Genomic DNA, 24926 nt, shown 5'->3' on the forward strand with positions numbered 1-24926 from the left:
GTTTACATATTACGTATGAAAGATTTGAGTTAATGATTTTCGTAATAAGTTAAAAATATAATTTTACGACTTCAACTCACATCCAAAAATAAATAAATTTGTTTAAATACATAGCACAACAATTATGTATAGATCGATCACAATCTAAAAATGATAGAAACTCTTCTCTAATTGATAAAATAATCATTCTGAAGCATACAACCCAAATCTTAATTTCAATCAAATTTATGAAATTTAGAGAAATGGATGGAATTCTTACTTGAGCAAGTGTCAATTGGGGAGGGTTTTGGTATCACCACCAGATTTCTTTCTTGCCTCCTCCATCTCTCTTCATTTTTGTAACTTAGCTTTTAGGAGAAAAATAAAAGGGGGAAATTGGAACCTAGAATTTAACACTAGGCCAACACCATTAAAGAATTGCAAATGAGAAACGAAGGAAGGAATTTGAGATAGGAGATAGAGAAAGGGGTGAAGCAGTGAGAGGAGAGAGATGGGGAACGAGGTTTATTGTTGGAGATATCAGATTCGAGTAGGGGTGTACATGAACAGGACCGGACCTGAAAACCGACCTGACCCGGACCTGTTGGGACCGGACCTGACCCGGACCTGTAGATTCAGGTCCGGTCCCGGTCCATGAAAATCAAGGTTTCCGGTCCCGGTCCGGATCAGGTCCAAACCCGGGGTTTTCAGGTCTGGACCTGAAACCCGTAAAAAATGCGTTTTTTTAGTAAAAAAAAAATCCCAAATTTCAAATGAAGTCAGTTGCATTTTTGTAAATACACTAACCCTAACTCACTCCTCACTCACTCTCTCTCTCAGCCGACACCACACCAACACCCACTCCCTCCAGACCACCGCCCAGACACCAGTCGGCAGTCGCCACCGCCCACCAGACCAGCAGCGACTACACGCTGCATCACCTGCGAGGCTCCGAGTCTGCAACGACTACACCCTGCATCTGCACGAAAACGGTGTGAATTGTAAGTTCTTTTTTTTTAAAATTAAATCTAATTATATTTGGTATTGCTTATAAAGATTGTATTGCTTATAATTCTGGGTTTATAATTCTGATTTGGTATTCTGATTTTCTGGGTTTATAATTCTGATTTGGTATTGCTTATAAAGATTGTATGATGTTTGCATGTTTGTAAGTTATGTTTTGTAGTTCATTTTTTTCGAATTCAAGATTTTTTATAAGGTTTTTTTGTTCTGTTTTTGATTCATTTTTTTCGAATTCATGATTGTACAGATTTATGTATTTCCTAACACTTATGCATAATCTGCTATTCTGTTGTATCTGTGTATTGTGTTACCCTTAAATACTTATCTAATCTGGGGGACATGGGGTAGATTGATAAATCTGTCTAAAAGATTGATAAATCAAAAAAGATTGATAAATCTGTTTAAAGTAGATTGATAAATTTGTTTAAAATCTGTTTCTTTCGATTTTAGTTCATATTGTAGAATTTGCTGCCTTGCTGCCTTGCTGGTGTATTGTATATTTGCATGTATTTTTTTTTAATTTTGTGAATTCAATTTGAATTGTAATTGAATTCTATCGTTTTATATGTTTAGGATCAACAAGAACCACGGATTCTTACTCTTGCAATGTAAGTTGTTCTCACATTTTTTTATAAAATGTTATGTGTTTATAATTGTCACTTAAAAATTACTTATATTGTGTATAATTATATTGAAGATGGAGAGCTCTCAATCCAAAAGATCTGCTGCTTTTTCTCAATAAATGTCACAGCCACTTTCTTAAAAGGATATGGAAGAATTGCAATCTACTTTGCCTCCAGATAAGAAGTTAAAAGCGGGGCGAGAATACATATGGAACAGAAAAAGTAAGAGGAAAGCTGAGTATTGGAAATATTACTTAGAGTATGTTGAGAATGGAAAACTACGAGCTGAATGTAAGTTTTGTACTAAAACTTTTGCTGCTGATGGTAATCTTAATGGTTCAAAAAATGTTAAAAATCATGCTGAATCATGTCTTGGTAATCCTATCAATATGGAAAAAGAAAAGGGCAAAGAAAAGCAAACTAAATTGTATTTTGATTAAGAACATGAGAGTGCTGGTGAATTGAAGTGTGGGAGTAGGAATATTAACTTGAATGATGTTAGAGAGGCATTGATTCACATGATTATTGTTGATGAGTTACCATTTAAGCATGTGGAAAAACCTGGTTTTAGGCACTTTGTGCAAGTTGCATGTCCACAATTTCACATTCCATCTCGTGTAACCATTGCTCGTGATTGTTTAAAGTTGTATTATAGTGAAAAAGATAAATTGAGGGAAATGTTTAAGACATGTCAAAGAATTTCTGTGACCAGTGATACTTGGACTTCGATACAAAGAATCAATTATATGTGTCTTACCGCTCATTTCATTGATCATGATTAGAAATTGCATAAAAAAAATTATAAATTTTTGTCCAATTTCTAGTCATGAAGGAGAGGCTATTGGAAAAGCAGTTGAAGCATGTTTAGAGTATTGGGGTATTGATGATAAACTTTTTACTGTCACTGTTGATAATGCTTCTTTAAATGATGTTGCTTGTGCACACTTGAGTAGAATGGTTAGAAGAACAGGATGTATCAATGATGGAAAAAATCTTCATATTAGATGCATTGCTCATATTATTAATTTAATTGTGTGGGATGGTATTAGAGAGCATGGTGTGTGCATTGATAGAGTTCGAAATGCTGTGAAATTTGTTAAGAATTCCCCTGCTAGATTATTTAGATTCAAAGATCTTGTGCAAAAATCAAACATAGATTCTAAGTCTTCTTTATCCTTTGATGTTCCCACTCGTTGGAACTCTACATACATAATGTTGGAAACGGCTTTGAAGTTTCAACGTGTTTTTAGTGGGTTATCTCTTCCCGATGGAGAGGATTTGAAGGACAATGAAAGGCCTCCTGAACCCGAAGATTGGAAAAAAGTGGAGAGGTTGGTTTTGTTTTTAGAGGGGTTTTATGTGTTGACTAAACGTGTTTCTGGTTCCCATTATGTGACAGCTAATAAAGGTTTAGGTGATATTGCTTCTATGTATGATATGTTGAATAGTTGGGAACAAAGTGAGGATTTGAATTTTCAAGCTATGGCTATTGCAATGAAAAAAAAGTTTGATAAGTATTGGGGGAATGTGGATAAAATGAACAAGTTCATTTATGTTGCTCTTCTTCTCGACCCTCACTCTAAGTTGGTTATTGTTGAATTGACACTAATTGATATGCATGGAAAGGAAAAAGGTATGAAACTTGCTAATGATGTGAAGGAGTTCACTAGCACTTTATTTGAGGAATATAGAAAACTGTATGCTTCTAATATTCCTCAAAGTATCCAATCTGGAGATAATATGGCAATGGATGTTGATAATAGTAGAAGAGTGCGATTTGATGATTATATGAAAAACCTAAAAGAAAAGGCAAAAAGAATGAAGGGGACAAGTGGATATGCGATAAGTGAGTTGGATAGGTTCTTAAATGATCAATTAGGGTCGGAGGAGGAAGAACAAGATACATTGACTTGGTGGGGTAAGAATGGTGAGCGTTATCCGATTCTTAATCGCATGGCACGTGACATACTAGCCATTCCATTGTCCACTGTTGCATCGGAATCCGCTTTTAGTACGGGAGGTCGTACTCTTGATCCATTTCGGAGTTCTTTAACTCCTAAGGTAATGCGTCTTTATCTTTTTTATTTTATGAAATCAAGTTAATTATATCTAAATATGACTTTGTTTATACATACTTAAGTAATACTTTTGTATTGAAGATGGTTCAAGCAATACTTTGCACACAAGATTGGCTTAGAGCTAAGAGAGAGTCAATTGTTGATGTGGAAGAAAATTTGAAAGAGTTAGAAGAAATGGAGAAAGGTAGTATTAATTTTATGTAATTGTAATTTTGTTACACCAAATTTATTATTTCATTGTTATCATTCATTAATTAATATATTCTATATTGTTTTTTTTATTTAGAGGTGCAACATGATGTATCTAACGATGGAGACGATGAAGTTGTTTTCGTGGACTCATTAGTGTGAATCATGCAATCAAAGGGAAAGCAACTCGCCAAAATTCAAGTTGTCTTTGGATAATTTATGTATTTCTAGTATTTGAGACTTAGAGACTTTATGTAATTTAATGAATTATTTGTTATATTTGAGACTTATAGATTTTATGTAAGTTTTGTTATTGATATTTTCGGATTTTCTGTAAACAGGTCCATAAACAGGTCCATAAACAGGTCCAACAGGTTATTTATTTTCTTTAAACAAAAAAACACACACACACACAAAACAGGTCTGTTCAGGTCTAGACCTGACCCCGACCTGATTTCTCAGGTCTGGACCTGACCCGGATCTGCTGAATCAAGTCCGGTCCCCGGTCCTCAAAATTGGCTGATTCAGGTCCCGGTCCTAACAGGTCCGGTCCAAGTCCAGTCCGGTGTACAGCCCTAGATACGAGTACTGTTCACCAAAACCCTGAAAGGGGAAAAAAGCAATTATGTTTTTTTTAATTATAAATTAAAGGAAAAATTGTTAAAAATAAGACAAACTTTAAGCTGTCCGTCAAAAACAAGTTAAACTTTTGATTATTTATGAATAATACAAAGTTTGATAGGTATTCGCTTTGATCAAGATAATTTACCTTCAACCTATAGAACCGGGTAACTTTTTTTTTAATATTGATAAAATTAATTAATGATGTAATTAACTCCTAATTAGAATTGTAAGTATGATTAATTTCTTAAATAACTCTTAATTAATTTATTAAACAACTCTTAACAAAATAATTAATTAATTTTTTTAATATGATTCCCAGCCCTCCCCGACTTCTGTCACTATTCACTAGAGGTGTCAATCCGGATAACCGGATGGAGTTTGGGTCAGATCTATTCATGTCGGGTCTGTTCGGATCGGATATGTTCGGGTTAAAATTATTCTTTAACTCGGATCGGGTCGGGTCGGGTAACTTTTGGGTTGGATCAAATTCAGGTCATGGTATATTGATTCCGGGTCGGATATGGGTCGGATCAACTCCGAATCGGTTCACTTTCGGTTCGGATAAATTCGGATCGGGTTCAAAACGGGTTTAACCGGATTAATTTTGGGTCGGATGAATTTGGGTCGGGTTGATTTCGGATCAGATGATTTCGATTCGGTCAAGTTCGGTTTGATTAAGAAAAGGTTGATCTGTTGATTCATTAATTGCTCAATTTCGATTCAATAATTCCTTTCCGTGTTTTGCTGGATTTGGCGAGTTGACCAGATTCATATCCGAATAAGGTTATTTTTTAAATAGAGTTATTATTGAGTTTTTACCTTATTATTGGGTTAATATCAAGTCGTATCATATATTTTTATCATTTGATTATTAATTATGAAGTACAAAGTTTTAGTTTTCTCATTTGATCAAGTAATGTATAATTTTTATCTTTGAGGTAAATTGAGATTGAATAATTATCGATGACTTATCATACCTATATACGTGAAACGATAAATAATGAGCTAGTAATATACTGACAAATGATAGTTACGTATGGTGATTTATACAAATAAGAATGTCATCTTTTTAAGGTCATTACCGCTCTTCAATTGTACAATCTTCAATGTCATGCGAATATAAAGCTTAGAAAGTAATTTTATATAATTGATATGTACATGAAGTAAACTTGTTACTCCGGATTATTCCTTTGTAGTAAAAAAAAAGTTAACTTATAGTAATAATTAGTAAATATAGTAGTATAATGACTGGAATAAAAAGTTCAATAATTAATTGTGGTCGGGTAAAAATGAAATCGAGTTAAAATTAGGTCAGGTTGATATCAGTTCGGTTAAAAACATATCGGATTAGATTGGTTATTTTTCGGGTCAATTTCGGATCGGGTTGAGCTCTTATCGGGTCAAATCGGTTCGGTTTGAGTTTAGGTCGGGTCAAATCGGATTTGGGTTGTGTTCAGTTCAGATCAAATCGGTGCCAGGTTAAGTTCAGATCGGGTCAAGTTCGGATTCGGATCGAGTTCGGTTTGGTTACAGATCGACTTTGGATCTTAATTTTCTCGGATCAAATTGGATCGGTTACAGTTCGAAACGGTTTGTTTTTTTCGGGTCGGTTCGGTTTTGACACCTCTACTATTCACCAACCATGGCAGCCAACCAACTTTCCCGGAGCATCCCACCCTCGCAATCCCACTTCCCGACGGAGCTTCACTTCTCCTTCGTCGGCCCGACGCCTTACCCACACCCCTGCTAGCTATCGCTCCTCCCTTTCCCTCCGAAACACCGTTTCTAAAACTCTTTCCCTTCCCACAAAACCCCTTAGAAACCCCCTCATCCACCCCTGAAATCCTAACCGCCCCTCCTTAGACCTTCGAAAACCCTAGTCACTAGGTTTTTAGGGGGTGGGGGGAGGGCGATTTTGCGGTTTTCATGGGTGGGAGAGAGAATTTTGCGATTTTGCGATTTTCCACCACCGGACTCTACCTGCGACCTTACCCTTCCTCTCTCTTCTAAGTTCTAATGCCGTGATGCAATATACTAAATATCCAGACCTGATTCTGAGAATACCAGAATGGAGGCTGGTTCAATCACCCCAAATAACTAGCCTAGTTAGAAAGAAGGGCAGTTTGAGGAAGTAATTGAACAATTAAAATGGTGAATGAGATTATAGAGAGAGAATAAGAGATAAGATCAAAGGGAATTTTCATTGATTAAGCATAATACCAGCTGTTACATCATTGTTTGGCTTTATAGACTTGATTACAGGATGACTCATAACAAATTGAAATAAGACAAAATAGTTAGTAAAATGATAGACTATCATAGTACTCCTCTAAAGGCTAGCTGGCATATTCCCTTGATTATTCTCCTGCTCCCTGTGAGCTGTCATTCCTTGATCATCACTCTTTCCATTCCCCTACTCTTTTGTTTCTATGCTTGACTCAGCATCTGACTCAGCATTTGATTCCTTGTTGTTCCCAATGGAACAGTAATTGCATCAATACTCCCTCCATTAAAGGATCCTTGACCCCATGGATCAAATGTAGGAAATTCCTTCTCTATTTTCTCAGCATCCACCCATGTAGCTTCTTCTATAGGCCACTGATCCCATTGAACTAACCACTGGACCACTGCATGGTTCTGTCTCTTCACACTTGATGAGTGACATTTATGGAACTCATTTGATCTCTTTTTGGATGAATTTCATTTCATTTTATTACTCTTTTCTTTAGTTTTCCTTAGTTTTATTCTTAAATTCTTCATTTTATGCTTTTCATGGTTAGTTTCTCTATTTTGTGCATTTTCTAGTTTACTTGTTATTTTTCCCTTTTATTTGCTTTTTCTCCTTTGTTTGTAGGTTGTGATTGATTGTCCGAGGAATCCCAAGCTTCCTCTCCATGGTCTTTCATTGTTTTTCATGCCTAGTGCTTGTGCATAGAGTTTCAAGTTAAAGGGGGATCCGAGGAGCATGCTTCAAGGCCTTGTATATGCTCTTTTCATGGCTTATATTCTTCAAGAATTCCAAGGAAGTTGCTTCCCACCTTGTCCTCCATCATCATCATCTAGGATGTGTGCACCCCATGAGCTAGGACGAAGAGAAGAAGAAGAGGTTGCCAGATATGTGCGGGTGCACTCGAGGAGTGTGCGGCCGCACATATGTCGTGTGCGGGCGCACCTTTCTGGGTGTGTCCCGTGCGCACTTCTCTCTCTCCTCCGAGCGCCCGATCCTGCGTGGGTCTATTGTTGGGCGTCAAAACCGACCTTCTCCTTTGTATATATAGTTATTTCCTTCTATTTTTGTAGTAAGAAGTTTCATAATAGAATTTGATCATTTTCTAGCTTAGTTGAGAGCTTCTCTCTCTAGATCTAGGGGTTAGTTTTAGGAGTAGATTTTAGAGAGAGAAAGTGAAGAATTTCAATGGTGATTGAGAGATTGAAGATCCAATGGTGACAATTGTATTGGAGATCTACTCTATTATCAATGAGCATTTCTAAACTCTATCTCATTTATTTTTTTGTTTAGTATTCATGTTTAGATTGTTTGATTTTGATTGGATTTTGATGATTTGATGATTGATGTTTGATTAGAGTAATTGTTCTTCTTTGATTGTTGATTGTTGATTTCTTTAGTTGTTGGTTGAATTGATGATGTTGCTAGAGTAGTTGTTTGGTTAGGGATTTGGTGAAGCTTGTATTATGTAGTGGATTGTTGTAGATTGGGGATTTTGATGGAGTTGATGATGTGATTAAATTGGTTAATTGATTATGTGCATGTGTGTGTTTGATTTAGGCTTGATCACCCTTGTTATTCACACTAGATTGCATTGTAAGTTCACATTGATACGGACCATTGATTTGTGGCTTGCATTTACACGATTGAGGTGTCTTGTGATGTTTCCTAGCTAGAGTTTATCGTAGTTGACGCTAGTTAGACCTCTAGGAGAATAGCTTGATATGCTCTTTTGGTTGCATAATTGATCTTCTCTCACATTGCTTGACTTAGTTAACTTCATAAACCAATTTGCATTGTTCATTGCTATTATAAGTGAATCCTAATCCCTAGCATTTTACTTGTTTGGTTTCTTTGCCTTAGTAGTTGTTAGTGTCTTCTTTTACCCTTAGTCTTCGACCTAGCTTAGGCACATAATTGGAAGCACTTAGACATTACCGTTCCTTTGGGTTCGACCCTTGACTTACCTCTATACTTGTATTTAGGTTTGTTGAGTGTTTATAAATTTTGTTTGGCTTAGGAGGATTAGTCCAACGACCTAATTTTCCCACGTCAACACTTCTCTTGTCTAGCACTGCTATGGGAACTTTGACTGCAGTTTGATCAGGGTAGAGATTGGGTAAGTTGGGTGGGTTAGGTTGTTCAGGTGTGGGGCCATGGTGTTTTTTTAGGAGAGATACATGGAATGTGGGATGGATTTTGGCGGAGGGAGGGAGTAGTAAAGTATAAGCTACTTCACCAACTTTCTTTGCAATCTGGTAAGGGCCATAATATCTAGGTGAAAGCTTTTCATTACTTCGATTTTGCACAGAGGTCTGTCTGTATGGTTGCAATTTTAAGTACACCCAATCTCCAACTGCAAATTGTCTCTTAGACCTATGTTTGTCAGCCTGCTCCATTCTGTTTTGAACTCTAAGCAAATTGTCCTTCAACATTGAAATAGCTGCATTTCTCTGCTGTAAGCTCATATCTATCAACAGCATCTATCACACATGTTCCAGCCAAATAAGGTCTGTAAATGGGAAGGGCTTGATTATAAAGAATCTCAAAGGGTGTGATTCTTCCTGAAGTATGCTAGTTTGTGTTATACCAAACTCAGCAAGAGATAACCATTTAGACCAGTCTTGAGGTTTCTCTAGACACATGCACCTCAAGTAAGACTCCAAACACCTATTTAGCACCTCAGTCTGACCATCTGTCTGGGGATGGTATGAAGTGGATAATTTGTGCTGTACTCCTTGGAGTTTTATGAATTCTGACCAGAATTGACTGATGAACACCTTATCCCTGTCTGAGATAATAGATTTTGGGAAGCCATGTAGCTTGAACACATGATCTAGATATGCTTGAGCCACCTTTAGAGCAGAATATGGGTGAGATAGAGCAATAAAATGGGCATACTTGCTCAATCTGTCTACAACTACCATGATGACTTGCTTCCCATGAGAATTAGGTAGCCCTTCAATAAAATGGTTACTTCATCCCACACTTGTTCTGGTAAGGGTAGAGGTTGCAGAAGCCTAGGGTAGGCTGCAACATCATATTTGCATTGCTGGCATACAGTGCATTATTTAATGTGCTGCTTGATGCTGTTTTTCATGCCCTTCCAATAGAATATTGCTTTCACTCTCTGGTAAGTGGCCTCAACACCAGAGTGACCACCTTGGGAAGAGTCATGTAACCAATCAAGAATCATCTTCTGAATAGCTTCATCTTGTCCCACCACTAGCTTCCCTTTCCTTCTCGGTTGTTGCTGATCCCAGGTGTAATGTTTGTGAGATGCTGGGTTGCCCTGTAGCTCTAAGATTATTTTTTGAGTATTGTCATCAGAATTCCAGGTATGTTTGATCTGATCCAAGAGATCAGAATTGAGACTGGATCTACTTAAGGCATTCAGCTGAGCTTCAGGTAACCTTAAGAGAGCATATGCCACTTTATTTTCTGCACCTGGCTTGTATTCAACCTGATACACAAAACCAGTGAGCTTTGACAACCATTTTTGCTGAAAAGGGGTGGCAAGTTTGTGTTCCAGAAAGTACTTAAGACTTTGCTGGTCAGTCTTAATTGTGAAAGGTCTAGCCATTAAATAATGCTGCCACTTCCTCACAGCAAATACTACTGCCAATAATTCTCTTTCATATGCAGAGAGTAAGCTGTGTCTTTCACTGAGAGCTTTGCTAAAAAAGCTAATTGGGTGTCCACCTTGCATTAACACAGCTCCAATTCCCTTCCCAGAAGCATCTGTTTCTATTATAAAAGGTTCAGCAAAATTAGGCATAACCAATACAGGTGGTGATGTAATGACCTGTTTTAGCTGGTTGAATGTACTCTCAGCATCATCATTCCAAGAAAATCAAACTTTACCTAGCAATGAAGTCAGAGGCTTGCATATCTTTCCATAATCTCTGATAAACCTTCTATAATAACCCATAAGACCTAGGAATCCCCTTAATTGCTTGAGATTCTTTGGTCTTGGCAACTCTAGCATGACTCTCACCTTTTCAGGATCAGTTGCTACTCCCTGCTGTGAAATGATATGCCCCAAGTAGTGTATTTCTTTGAGGCCAAATTATCACTTCTTGAAATTGGCATGGAGTTGGTGCTCTTGCATAATATCTAGGGTAGCATTGATATCCCTTAAATGAGCTTCCCAAGTGGGGTTATACACCAGAATATCATTTAAAAAGACAAGTACACATCTTCTTAGGAGGGGTTTAAAATGAAGTTCATAAGGGCTTGGAAAGTGGAGGGAGCATTAGTGAGCCCAAATGGCATCACTAGATATTCAAAGTGCCCAAAATGAGTTTTGAAAGCTGTTTTCTGAATGTATGAAGTACGCATTCTGATTTGATGATAGCCAGATTTGAGGTCTATTTTAGAGAAAAACTGAGTGCCTTGCAGTTCATCCAAGAGTTCTTCAATAAGGGGTATAGGAAACCTGTCTTTGACTGTTGCCTTGTTCAAATCCCTATAATCTACACACATTCTCCAGCTGCCATCTTTCTTTTTGACCAAAACAACAGGTGCTGCAAAAGGGCTGTTGCTTGGCCTGATCACTCCTTGCTCAAGTAATTCCTGCACCATTTCTTCAATTACATTCTTCTGTAAGGCAGGGTATCTGTAAGCTCTCAAATTGATGGCACTAGTGCCTTCCTTGAGTGGTATGACATGGTCAACCCCTTCTCTCTCTAGTGGCAGCTCTTGGGGTGGTGAAAAAACAGTCTCATATTGCTCTAATAGAGCAGTCAGACTAGGGTGGGAGTTAATATTATCACCTGGAGTTGGCTGGGGGTGAAATATGAGCTTCACTGGGTATGAGTTGCGTCATGGACAGTGAACCTTCCTAGGTGAGAATTTTCTGAAGTTTCTTTGGTTGGACCACTCTCCATTTCTTTGGGTTAGCTCCTGTTAGTTTAATTTTCTTCCCACCATACTTGAACTCTATGGTAAGATTACAAAAATCCCACAAAACAGGACCAAGCTGAGAAAACCACTGTATTCCTAGAACCAAATTACTCCCACTAAGTGGCAATAAAAACACACCAGCTTTGAATTCAGTGCCTTGCATCTTCCAGGTGAACCCCTTAATGATTTGATGGCAATTGATCTCATTTGCATCAGCCACCTTCACCCATAGAGGTGCCATGCTCTCAATTTGCAGTCAAGCTTATGAGCTTTATTTGCATCAATAAAATTGTGTGTGCTGCCACTATCAAGCAACAATTGCATCTTTTTCTTGCCATGGTGTCCCTCAATTCTCATGGTTTGAAAAGATGCTATCCCATCTATAGCCTGTAAAGACAGATGAGCACATTGGGAGCTGTCCTGTTCCACCACTTATGTCACCTCCTCTTCCTCTCCATCCGAGTCTTCTACCTCAATATGGTACAACTGAGGTCTTTTACCCTTGCAATTATGCCCCACCTCATACTTCTCATCACACCAAAAACAATGGTTCTTAGCTCTCTTTTCATTGAACTCAGCTGGGGTCAAGGTTTAATTGTATGTGTTTGGTGTTCTAACAGGTCGGTTAGGGTTAAAAGTATTTGGGGCTCTAGGAGGTTGGGTGGGGTTTTGTGGGGTAAGGGTGGGTTTGTATGGTAGGAACTGAGTGATAGGCTTTGGGGTGGGCAAAAGAGGTGCTTGCTTGATGGGTGGTTTTGGTTTCTTTGCTCTATTGGCATCCTCTTGTAGTTTAGCTAAGCATAAAGCTTGCTGTAGGTTGATGGGGTTGAACATCCTTACTGAGAGCTGTATATCTTCTTCAAGTCCAGCCAAGTAAGAGCTTAACAAATAAGGCTCAGACAAATTCAGCCTACTAACTAGGGCATCAAAAGCATCATGATACTCTTGAACACTTCCAGTCTGTTTGAGAGATTTTAGATCAGCCATGGGATCATCAAATAGATCTCCAAATCGAGCTGTGATATCCTTAACACACTCTTCCCAGTTAGGTAAGACTTGGTGCTTTCTCTGGGAATAAGTTTGATGCCAGAGAAGGGCCTTATCCTCCAGGTGAATAGCAGCAAGCTTAACCCTATCAGGATCCTTGACATTATCAAGTTCAAAGAACTGATTACACTTAAATACCCAGGATTTTAAGTCTGTTCCATTAAACTTAGAAAATTCTACCTTAGTTAATCTAGCAGAATAATGAGATTGTTTGGGTGGGGGTTCAGATTCTTGATCATGTATAGATCTGTTTTCAGGGCCTGACTTATTATTATTATCAGCAACCAACTTAGTTATTTGGAAAGAAAGTCCTAGCAGCAGGTCATTCAATTCAGATATGGACTTACAGTTCTTATCAATACTATTGCTGTTACTTTTATAAGCAGATTCAAGTTTCTTACCCTGCTTCTGGAGTAAGAGTTTCATAGTTTGCTCCAGCTTCTTGACCTCAGTATTGCCCATCTGAGATAAATCCAAGGATGATCTAGTGATAGGCATGGTGGAAGACAGGCCATGGAAGGTGCTGCTCTGATACCAGTGATGCAATATACTAAATATCCAGACCTGATTATGAGAATACCAGAATGGAAGCTGGTTCAATCACCCCAAATAACTAGCCTAGTTAGAAAGAAGGGCAGTTTGAGGAAGTAATTAATTGAATGATTAAAATGGTGAATGAGATTATAGAGAGAGAATAAGAGATAAGATCAAAGAGAATTTTCATTGATTAAGCATAATACCAGCTGTTACATCATTGTTTGGCTTTATAGCCTTGATTACAGGATGACTCATAATAAATTGAAATAAGACAAAATAGTTAGTAAAATGACAGACTATCATAGTACTCCTCTAACGGCTAGCTGGCATATTCCCTTGATTATTCTCCTACTCCCTGTGAGCTGTCATTCCTTGATCATCACTCTTTCCATTCCCCTGCTCTTCTGTTGCTTTGCTTGACTCAACATCTAACTCAGCATTTGATTCCTTGTTGTTCCCACTCAGCTCTTTTAGCACTTCATTCCTCAATGGAATAGTATCCAATGGAACAGTATCCAATGGAACAGTAATTGCATCATGCCACTGCAACAATGGAGGAATACGACTTAACACCTCGAATGTCATCTCGTGTTTCCATTGCTGGAGTTCCTTTAGAACGCCAATTGTAATCTCATGCTCAACTCTTAGCTTCAAGAATAAATTCGACCTCCTCAACAAAACTAACATGGTTGATCAAGTTCCCCAAGGTAATCTTCTCTTTCATAGGGTTTTTATTTTTTATTGAAAGTGTTAGTCTGTGAAATAGGGTTTTGCTTTTGTCTGATTTCAGTGTAGTAAGAGATGGTGGAAACTGGGAAGGAGAGTTGAGTTTGTTGCCAGATTAATGTCGTTGGAGGAAAGTTCAGAAGTTGCGTCTGATAAACAAATCTTCATATGCTTGATGAATCGTTACCAGGACTGGTCGGTTTTGTAGAACCCTAATTTGCTCTGTTGTATTGAGCATTAATAATCGTATTAATAATGCATTGACACCTGTTGTGCTATGCTGAAATATGATATTCTATGCTTTGCTTAAAAGCTCAAAAAACAGGCTCAAACTCTTTTATGTCGGTGCCATGCAATGCTATTATGGGGTTTACTTTTTCACATTTATAGAGGTTATCCGTTCAGTGTAATAGGGGTTACTTGTGTTACTCGGTTAGAGTTAGTGTCTTGCTCTAGGAGTTACATACTTTTATTCTGTTGCAAGTAGTTATTTGCCGAGGACAATCACATGTTGTACATTTTTTTTATTATTTTTGATGATCAAAGATGTGGAAAATGTTTGGAGGGTAATCCCTAAAAATATGCATATAATTGAAGGGTTAGGGATTTAGAGTACTGTAGTGAATTATTGATAAAGAAAATTTATATTCGTGCTAATGTATGACATATTATTGTCGTCTATTGTTATATTTTGTCTAATTTCATTGAATTGAATAGTGATTCTAGTTGCTTTGGTGGTTTCATTATGTGATTCATGCCGTTTTCATAATCTCTTCTTTTAGAATAATCAGTTGTTTGTCGTGAATTGCGATGGCTTAGTACTAGTATTTTTAACTTTTTTGGTGGTTGTAACACTCGTTTGTGTTTGCGTTTGTGTGTGGGTTGGGGGGCAGGGGGGTGTTATAGTTTATGTGGTGAAGTAGATGATTTGATGATCTGTTTGCATTGTGTGTTCTCGTGGTTGAGGAGATTTAGGTTCTTCATACAGAGTACTAGGAACAAGGTGGTTTCTTATAGAAAGAGATGACATTATCACTGAAAATTTTCCAACTTACTGTATCTAGCATTGTTTCATGTTGCTAAATATAAAAAAAAAAAAAAAAAAAAAAAGCCTCTTATGGGTTTGGTTGTTGGTTCAGTTGTAGGCTTTATGTGCTCATGTATGTTCTTTGTTGTATTTTGCATTACTTCCTTCTGCGATTACTAATCGATGTATTGCTGTTGTCTAGCTGTGATTATCTGTCTTTGTATCTGCTTAAGTGAGGGTTTTCACTTTTCAGCAGTCAGTACCGGTGCTAGTTGATGAAGTCACTCTAAAGGGATTTCAGAGGGGCTTATAGTTATGGTTGTTGTGTCATAGTTTACTTTGCAATATGCATGCCTTTCAGTCCCCTTCTGTCTCAGACACCTTTTGCCTTTTAGAGAACTTGATGAGCCTTTTGTTCATTGGGCTTGAGTTCGGTTGCAGGTAGAGAATAAATGCCAAAGCACCTTTGATTTCACTTCTGTACATCAGCAATTTAATTGCATGGTTGCAGAGAGAAAAGCCTTTGTAAAGCGGAATAATTCAGTTCTTCCCAGAACCATTAAGTTTTTAAATGTTCTCAAAATTTAAAACATTACAATTTTTTTGGTTGACTTCTTGTTGATGGCCGATCCAATGGTCCATAGAAGTATGCTAAAATAAGGAATCTATTTCACCCGGCCTACAAGTGAGTTATTTGTTGGGGAAGCCTGGAGAATGGCCATGCTTTCATGGTACTCAATCATGGCTGAATTCAGATTGCCCTAAATTCTTCTCTAGTGGCATTAATTTTTGTATAGTTTTGAGTTTTTCTGATCACTTTTGATTTTGATATTTTTTCATTTCCTTTGTTTGAGCTGGTTTTGCAAATGGTTACAGCTAGAACTCTTTATTATGATTTTTGATCTGATAAAAAATGAAGAAGCTACGAAATGCTTTATATGGTTAAAAAAAAAATTGTCCTTCAAAGGACCATATGCATACAGTGATGTAACAATCTGTAGTCCCTGTTCAGGCACTTTTTCTTTTGGTATATGTTTATAATTATTTGTGGTGTGTGTATATATATATTTTTTTTTTGGTGACTTTGTCTTTTGGGAAGCAATTTAGCCTATCTAGCGACATACGATCAGGAAATCTATGGTTGATCTAGGATGACTATAGAAGTTGATGATGTTTCTAAGACCAGTTGGGAACTATTCTGGTGGAGCTGATTTTCTCTATCTATATAGAGCCCTGTGCACCGACTGTGATAGTAGTCTCAGCGCATTGTGGGGAAAGCTTGCAGCTGAGATTCTAATGCACAACTTGGACATTGCCCTTTAGGAGCTTAATCGTATGAAAGAGATAAGCTGAGATTCTAATGCACAACTTGGACATTGCCCTTTAGGAGCTTAATCGTATGAAAGAGATAATTGATTCTAAGGTCTTAATCTTTGTTCTTAAGAATTATGTACTCCCTCCGTGTTTTATTAAGTGTAAAAACTTACCAAATCCGGCCATGTTTTAATAAGTGTTACACTTCTTATTTTGGCAAAAAAACTACATTAAAATATTATATCTCTCTCCTCTCATGATCCCCACCCAAACCCACTATTACCTTTTTTTTATTATTATATTTTTCCTATTACATTTATTACTTTTCAATAAATTATTAACCTCACTGTCTTTCTTTTACAATTTTTAATACTCCAACTACATCACCTACCTCTTATTTTATTTAAGTCAATTAAAGTGCTTAATACTATGTATCGGTCAAACTATAACATTTAAAAAAAAACACGGAGGGAGTAGCTGATATACACCCTTTATTCTGTAGTTGATATGCAGTTATGCACCTTTAGGAGATACAATGTCAAAGTAAAGACTTGTTACCCTTGAATAAAAATATTTATTCAAAGTTTGGAACAATACATTTGACAAGTCAGTATGTCATGAACCAAAACAAACGGTTAGAACTTAGAAGACTTTGAAAATCGATGTTGTCATGAACCAAATTAATCAAACAGTAACACAACTTTGAAAAGTCGGTAGTCACACACACCACAAGATTAGACCCATCAATCGGGTCAGTCGAGTTGGGTCTGGTCACTTTCGATCATGGGTCAGTTTAGGTAGGGTCACTTCATGTTACGAGTTGAAAATTGTTGAACACTAACTCAAAGTTTCGGGATCGAATCAATCCAACGGATTAAGACCAATTTTTTTTTATTTAGTTTATTTTTGAAAAATTGACATTTGCTACCAGCAAAAACAGCTTGTGTCACATTTGCTACCCGTTTAAAATTTTATTTTACATTACTACAACCCAAATCCCCAAAAAATATATATTACTACCACTTAACAGAATCCGTTTAGGTTCCGTTAAGTGAATTCAATATTTCATTAAATAATTATTTAATTTATTAAAAAATAAACTTAAAAAAATAAATAAATTCCCAAACACCTCCCCATCCCTTCTGCCACCCTCCCCACTCCTCTTGCCGCCGCCCATACATTTCCCCGATGTCGGCGAACCCTACCTTCTTCATGTCCCCCCTTCCGACTACCCCTAACCCCGTCGACGCCACAGATCTCTTCCCGTGGCCGGCGCACCACCTTCTCACACAAAACCCAGAAAAACCCCTCTACTATCCTTAAACCTCTCAATCGCTCCTCGCCCTAGCTCATTATGGTTTAGATTTAATTTTAAATTAGTACTACCCAAAATTTACTCAACAAGTATCGAATTTAAGATTGCAGCTGGGTTATTCTCTGAATTTAAGATTGCAGCAGAGTTTTGGATGATTTCCCACATTTTTTTGGCGGAAAAAATAGCTGATTTATGGGTTGAAAATGTTAAATCTGCTTCAATTTTCATCTGGGTATCTTAAATCTTCGTGAAATTTAAGCAATTTTTTCTGAATTCGTGGTTTTGAGTCTTCAATTTTTCAATGTGAGTTGGGGTTTTTGTTAAATTGTTAGATGATAATGGTGACTGTCATTTCTGAATTTGGTACTCATAAAACCAAATAAATTCTCGGCCACCATTGTTGCACCAGGAGAGAGAAAATGGTGTTGGGTCCTATTTTAATGAATTAAATTATTATCTAATGAAATATTGGGTTCCACTTAACGGATACTTAACGGATTCTGTTAAGTGGTAGTAATATATATTTTTTTGGGATCTGGTGGTAGTAATATAAAATAAAATTTTAAACGGGTAGCATATGTGACTCAAGGAGATTTCACTGGTAGTAAATGTCAAATTTTCCTTTATTTTTGACTAATTTTTAGAAATATTTGATTTTTCAGACTTCCTTGGTATTTATTTTCAATTGTAGTAATCAAACGTCTTCACCAACATTATTTTATCTATTACATGTCTTCTACTCCCACTTGGCCACTTGTCTTTAATATTTGCCTCATTGTCAAATTTTGCATCATAGTTTGATATCTTTGACTATGAATTCCCGTATAGTCATTTGATATTTTTTTTGAATTCGTCTCGTTGTATTTGTTTATATCAAGTTTTTATAATTATTATACATATTATTTAGTGATATATTTGTTTTAAAATACATTTTGGAGATTATGAAAAGTCAAATGGTCTGGCAAAACCGTCATCAAACTAAAAACCCATTGCATAAAAGTCAGTGGCAGTTGGTGTACGCTATGCAGTGAGTGGCATGACAGTGATGTAGGTTAAGCGGATACAATTGGCGTGGATCGTCAATTGGTGGTTGGTGTGAATGTGAGAGAATTTTATGAGATAGATAGATGAGAAAGATAAATGAATGTAATATTGTGGATAAATGATCAAATTCAATCAAATAATAATTTTTATTTTATATAAAAAAAAATTCCTGACAAAGGGCAACTCTTACTAGGCCATAATTAGGAAATACACACAAAAAAAAGGCTCTACCTTAGGGATGGCAATGAGAGGGAAACTAAGTGGAAAACAAATTTCCCACCTGTTTGTATGCTGCCAGAAAATTTGGATGGGAAATTCCCACTAAAAAACATAAAGTACAAGTGGTCCTAAAAAGTCAAATAAAGGGACCACATGTATTCCCTCCATATTACTCCCCTAATTACTTACCCTCTTTTTCTAAACAACCCCTTAAAAATTTTGTCTCGGCCTCCGCAATCACCCAGAAAGTTGCAACTAATGTGCACCGGAGGTAGTACTAAATATTCTTTTTCTTTTTTTTAATAAAATGTTCAAATTATAGACGTAGGTGCACCACGATGCACATAATACTAATTGGAATAATCTGTTAGAGTCGACATTTATCGGAGTCGGAATTTTTCTCGGATTTTTTGTTGGATCCGACTCTGAACCTCTTCTGAATTGGAGTTGGATTATTTCAACGAAGTCGGACTTGAATTAATTTTTTCTCAGACTTAAGTGAAATTTTTTCCTCATATTGGGGCGGAGGAAGGTTCAGATCCAGATTGGATTTTCATCCCTACTCTACCCTAATCTTAAGTCTAGACTAAAATAGCACTCTAAGTGGGCCATAATTAGGAAATTTTACAATGGATGAACACCAAAGGGTCAAAGACTATTTTTTTTTTTTAATTTTTATTAAGTTAGTTCACATTTATAAATTATTCCTAACAATAAATATATTTATAAATGTACTACCTACGTGAAATTCTTGTTGCAGTTTATCTTATCGCAAGGACGACATGATGTGTAATACACTAATACTGCTCCATCCATATAACAGTTATTGGTTAAATGTATTATGTACATCCTTGTTATTAAATGCAAAACTTGTTAAATAAGGCCTTCTTGTAAGTGCAGCTCTTCTAAAATGGGTTCTCTTCACATTTTAAAAATTCTCTCTCTCTAATTCTATACATGGTTCACAATCTTACTTTTACTGTTTTACATCATTTCATTCGTCTCATATCATTTATTTCTACTTGTATAAATTATTTACTTACTTTCTCTATTATAATTTTTAATTCCCTAACAAATCACATTTACATACGAAGTACTCGTATGTATTACTTTGTATCAATTTCAACTCGAAGTATTAATTAGATTTTGTATCTTGTAATAAAGAAACGAATGGAGTATTAATTTAGCTTTGACACTAAAATTTGGGCCACTAAAGACGAAAGAAAAATCTTCTGAATGTTTGTATCATGCTTGAATATTCCATAGAATATGGGGGCCTATTTCATATTTGCACTGTGTATTACTAGACTGTTCAAGGATCATTAAATGTTGTGGTCCGTACCTTGGCTATTTGCATATTACCTTTGAACGTAACTGACACAATTAGCTCCCTTTCAAGGGATGACATACGAACTCTACTCTTATAAAAAAGATCTCATGTAATGTATAATATTCACACTTACAATTCAACTTTAAATTTTTCATCCATTAATCCCTTCTCGTATCCTTTAAATTTAACAAAAGCAAATGTGCAATTCAGCAATGAAAAGGCTACATTATTTTACTATAATATACATTATCATACTTTATAGGCTTGTTCTGTTTTGTTACCCGAGTCATGCTATTCAAGGAGGTGAGACGGACTTTGGAGAGCACAGTAGCATCAAGTGCATCGATCATGAGAGAGAGGCCCTGCTTCGATTCAAGGAAGGAATTGTATCTGATAAAGGTGGCATTCTCTCTTCTTGGGTAGTCATAGAAGACTGCTGCAATTGGCGCGGCATTCGTTGTAGCAATCGTACCGGCCATGTCATCATGCTTCATCTTCAAGGTTGGATTGAAGACGATGAGTGCATGGGTTGTCTAGAAGGTAAGTTGGACCCTTCCCTCTATGAGCTAACTCATTTGAAGTATTTGGACCTAAGTAATAACGGGTTTTCCCATACTATACCCAGTTCCATAGATTCTCTCACTGAGTTAGAGCACCTCAATTTATCTAATGCTGGCTTTGTTGGTAAAATTCCTCCCCAACTCGGAAACCTTTCCAAATTAGCATCTCTTGATCTTAGTTTTCATTATAAATTTTCAGCTAAAAGTTTGCGCTGGTTGTCTGGTCTCACATTGTTGAGAGAACTCTACCTTCAAGGAAGTATTCTTAGTGAAACCACCGATTGGGTCCAAACCATCAACAATCTTCCTTCCCTTAGAAAACTTTACTTGGATTATTGTCAGCTTCCTGCTACATTTTCTTCATCATCATCATCATCATTTTCATACATCAATTCCTCATCCTCTCTTCGTGTCATTAGCCTTTCAAATAATCATTTCAATGACACTTCGATATTCAAGTGGTTGTTCAATTTGAGTAGAAATGGTAACCAACTTGAATATCTTGACCTTTCTTATAACTCACTTTCAGGGCCTATTCCAAGTACATTTGGGAAGTACATGCACTCCCTTTCATATCTTGACCTCTCTTCTAATCAATTAGAAGGTTCCATTCCTAATACTTTTTCAAACTTGAGGGCCTTGAGAAAACTATCATTCTATGGCAATAAACTTAATGGCCCCCTTTTAAATGTCTTCCAAGCTCTATCATGTGGGTGTGCGAACAAGTCACTTTTAGAGCATTTGGATTTGAGTAGGAATCAGTTCTGGGGCTCTATTCCGAACATGATTAATACTTTTTCAAAAATCAAAGAATTACACCTTTCCGGTAATCATCTGAATGGAACAATCACTCAAGGTATCGGGCAACTTTCTATGCTTGAGATGTTGGATGTTTCTAATAATTCCTTAAAAGCTATTCTCAACCACAATCATTTCTTAAATCTTTCACGGTTGAGAATATTAGGCTTATCAGACAACTCGGCACTAGTAATTGACATCAATCAAAATTGGATTCCTTGCTTTCATTTGAACATTATAGGTTTGAGATCTTGCAAGTTGGGCCCTTCCTTCCCAAAATGGCTTCTAACTCAAACTAATTTCTCCTACCTTGATATATCCAATGCTCAAATTTCTGGTGAACTTCCTCTTGCCTTTTGGACAAAATCGTTGTCGTCCAATCTAAGATATCTGAACATGTCTCACAATATGATTCATGGGATGCTCCCTAAGTTGTCAACATCGTCCTTTGACAACCTCAAAGTTATTGACTTGAGCTCAAACTATTTTGAGGGATCAATTCCATCTTTTGTTGTAGATAAAAATGTTGAGTCAATAAGCCTGAACGATAACATGTTTTCGAATGCCACTCAATTATTGTGTCCAAGAATAGCTAATTCGAAGCTACTAGAGCTAGATCTCTCAAATAACTCCTTGTCTGGAGAACTTCCAAATTGTTTGATGAAAATGGATCAACTCGGATATTTGCACTTGGAAAACAATAAATTCTCTGGAAATATACCAACATCCATTGGTGACCTAAAAGGAATCCGATATTTGCACTTGCAAAATAATAGCTTTTCAGGAGAGCTCCCAATGTCAATGTTGAAATGTACGTACTTACTTTTTCTGGATCTTGGGTACAATTCTTTAACTAGCTACAATAACTTTTATATACATCCGGTGTACAGTAATTTACTGTACACCGGGGGTCACTTTTTATCAAATTTAGGGTTACTTTTACAATTTTTTGGGTAACTTTTATCGATAAAGTATAAATACTTTGTAACATTTATTTATGTTAGGGTAACATTTATTTATGTTAGGGTAACTTTTGCTTATTTTAGGGGTAACTTTATAACGGAGGTACAATATTTATTGTACATCCGATTTATTTAAAAGTTTGTGAACTAGCTATATACCACCAAACATCGGAAATACTTTTGCATATCTCGTTTTTCTTAACTTACGTGGAAACAAGTTTTTTGGAAAATTGCCTTTAAGCCTTTGTCAATTATCCAATCTTCGCATGTTGGATGTTGCCATGAACCACATATCAGGCACTATTCCAAATTGCATATATAATTTTACAGCGATGATGAACGGGTCAGGAGACCTATATTTTAGTGAGTATAGTGTTGACGTTGGTGAAGATTACATGGTTGCCTTGTCTAAGGAAGATGCGATAATTGAGTGGAAAAGAAAAGAGCAAAGATTTGGAGAAACTTTATTAAGATTTGTAAATTATATTGATTTGTCAAATAATGAGCTAGAAGGAGAAATCCCAGATGGAATCTCAAATCTAACTAAGTTAGTGTCCTTAGATTTATCAAGAAACGAGTTGACAGGAAGCATTCCATCAAATATTGGGCAGCTTGCTTCATTGGAGCTTCTAGATTTATCACACAATCACTTGTCTGGAGTTATACCCACAAGCCTTGCCGATGTGAGTTTTCTTGGAACCTTAGATTTGTCGAACAACAACTTGTCAGGAAAGGTTCCACTCAGCACTCAGCTGCAAGGCTTTGATCCTTCATCGTACATGGGAAACCCATTGCTTTGTGGAAAACCACTTCAAAAATGTGCCAGTGATGAACCACCCTCGGGAAGAAATATCAGCCATCAAGAGGAGCATGGACATGATGATAATTTTTATCTAGGCCTGTGCATCAGCGTGGTGCTAGGATTTATTGTTGGATTTTGGGGAGTTTGCGGGTCTTTAGTGGTGAAAAGAGCATGGAGACATGCCTTTTTCCGCTTCTTTGATGATATCAAAGACAAGATTTATGTCATTGTGGTTCTGAAATTAGCCAGGCTTTGGAGGAAACATTGAAGGTACTTATTTCATATATCTTGTATATTTGTTACCGTATGAATTTTTAATTCAGCTAAGCAATATAAAAAACATAGACGATTTATTTGTATTATTTATTTGTGCAGGTTTCTCTTAAGAGATGGAGTGCATTGTAGACCTGGCAAATAGGTCATTCGGGTCGGGTCAGGTTTGGGTCAGCAAATGTTTGGGTCGGGTTCGGGTCGAGTCGGGTCGACTCGGGTTTCGGGTCAAATTAAGGTAACCACTACGGGTCAGGTCAAGTTCGGGTCGGGTTCAGTTCGAGTCGGGTCAATTCGGATCGAGTCTTTTCGGGTCGGGTCAATATTTAGGATCAATTTTCGGGTCAATTTTGGTCGAGTCAACTCGAGTCGGGTCTATTCGGGTCAAGTTTGTGTTGGGTCACCAAAATAAATTCACTTAAAAAAAAATAGTTGGAAAATAAAGTAAAATCGTTAAAAAAAAATAATAAAAATAAAATAAAATCGTGAGTACCTATTACTTGGAAAATAAAGAAGCCTTAAAACAAATAATTAACCATTTCATCCTATTCTCTTATTATTCGGGTCAATTCGGGTAGGGTTGATTCGGGTCAATCAATTCGGGTTAAAATTGGGTCTGGTCACTTCGGGTTTCGGGTCATTTCGGGTCGGGTAAAGTCAGGTTTCGGGTCAGACCATTCGAGTCAGGTCACTTCGGGTCAACTCCATTTCGGGTCGGGTTCAGGTCGGGTCGGGTTAGTTCGAGTTCGGGTCATTTTCGGGTCAATGATTTTGGGTCAACTTCAGGTTACGGGTCGGGTTATTCGGGTCGGGTCAGGATTGCCAGGTCTAGTACATTATATTGTACTTCAAATAGCATTTATGTCACACATATATCTAATAGGTAATGTTAATTTATAAGGATTTGTCGTTAACTCGTCCCCTGACTTATTATATTTTATATACTTAGTTGTAATATTAGTTTTTTGCGTTCTGAAAGTTCTTCTTTTGGTTTATGCTTGGTTAAGCAGTATTGATGAATAAGTCAGAGCTTTGGATCAGAAGCTTGATTGAGTGAGAAGGATTGCTGTCTGTTTCACATTTACACTATTTAGATCCATATATCTTGAAAAGAATTTTGCTTAATTAATCTTTCTAATTTAACGCCTATTTTACCTTCTTTTTTCGTACTAAAATTACTAATTGTGCTGCGCAACATTTCACTCAAGTATTGTGGGTATGAGCTCAGGTTTCTTTGGTGTGCCTCTTACTCTACCTGTACAAGTTAATTAAAATGATCATGATTATGTATTTGAAAGTTCATAATAAGAGTTTGAATATGTATTAC

At 36.8% G+C, this 24926-nt stretch overlaps 2 protein-coding genes across 2 annotated transcripts; one reads left to right on the forward strand and one right to left on the reverse strand.

The window, feature by feature from the left end:
• Nucleotides 1-6943: 6943 nt before the first annotated feature.
• Nucleotides 6944-9670, reverse strand: LOC145600632 (uncharacterized). The gene is made up of 3 exons (XM_081656515.1): nucleotides 9334-9670; nucleotides 8978-9213; nucleotides 6944-7159 (listed from the first exon to the last, which is right to left on the reverse strand). The coding sequence occupies exons 1-3, from the start codon at nucleotides 9668-9670 to the stop codon at nucleotides 6944-6946; spliced, it is 789 nt and encodes a 262-aa protein (XP_081512641.1).
• Nucleotides 9671-14076: 4406 nt separating this feature from the next.
• Nucleotides 14077-23597, forward strand: LOC145600633 (receptor-like protein EIX2). Its single transcript, XM_081656517.1, has 3 exons — nucleotides 14077-14153; nucleotides 20470-22376; nucleotides 22858-23597. Exons 1-3 carry the CDS (start codon nucleotides 14077-14079, stop codon nucleotides 23595-23597), a joined length of 2724 nt encoding a protein of 907 aa, XP_081512643.1.
• The last annotated feature ends 1329 nt before the right edge of the window (nucleotides 23598-24926 follow it).

The sequence above is a fragment of the Chenopodium album genome, chromosome 21, assembly GCF_948465745.1.
Source record: "Chenopodium album chromosome 21, dcCheAlbu1.1, whole genome shotgun sequence".
Classification (NCBI taxonomy): Eukaryota; Viridiplantae; Streptophyta; class Magnoliopsida; order Caryophyllales; family Amaranthaceae; genus Chenopodium; species Chenopodium album.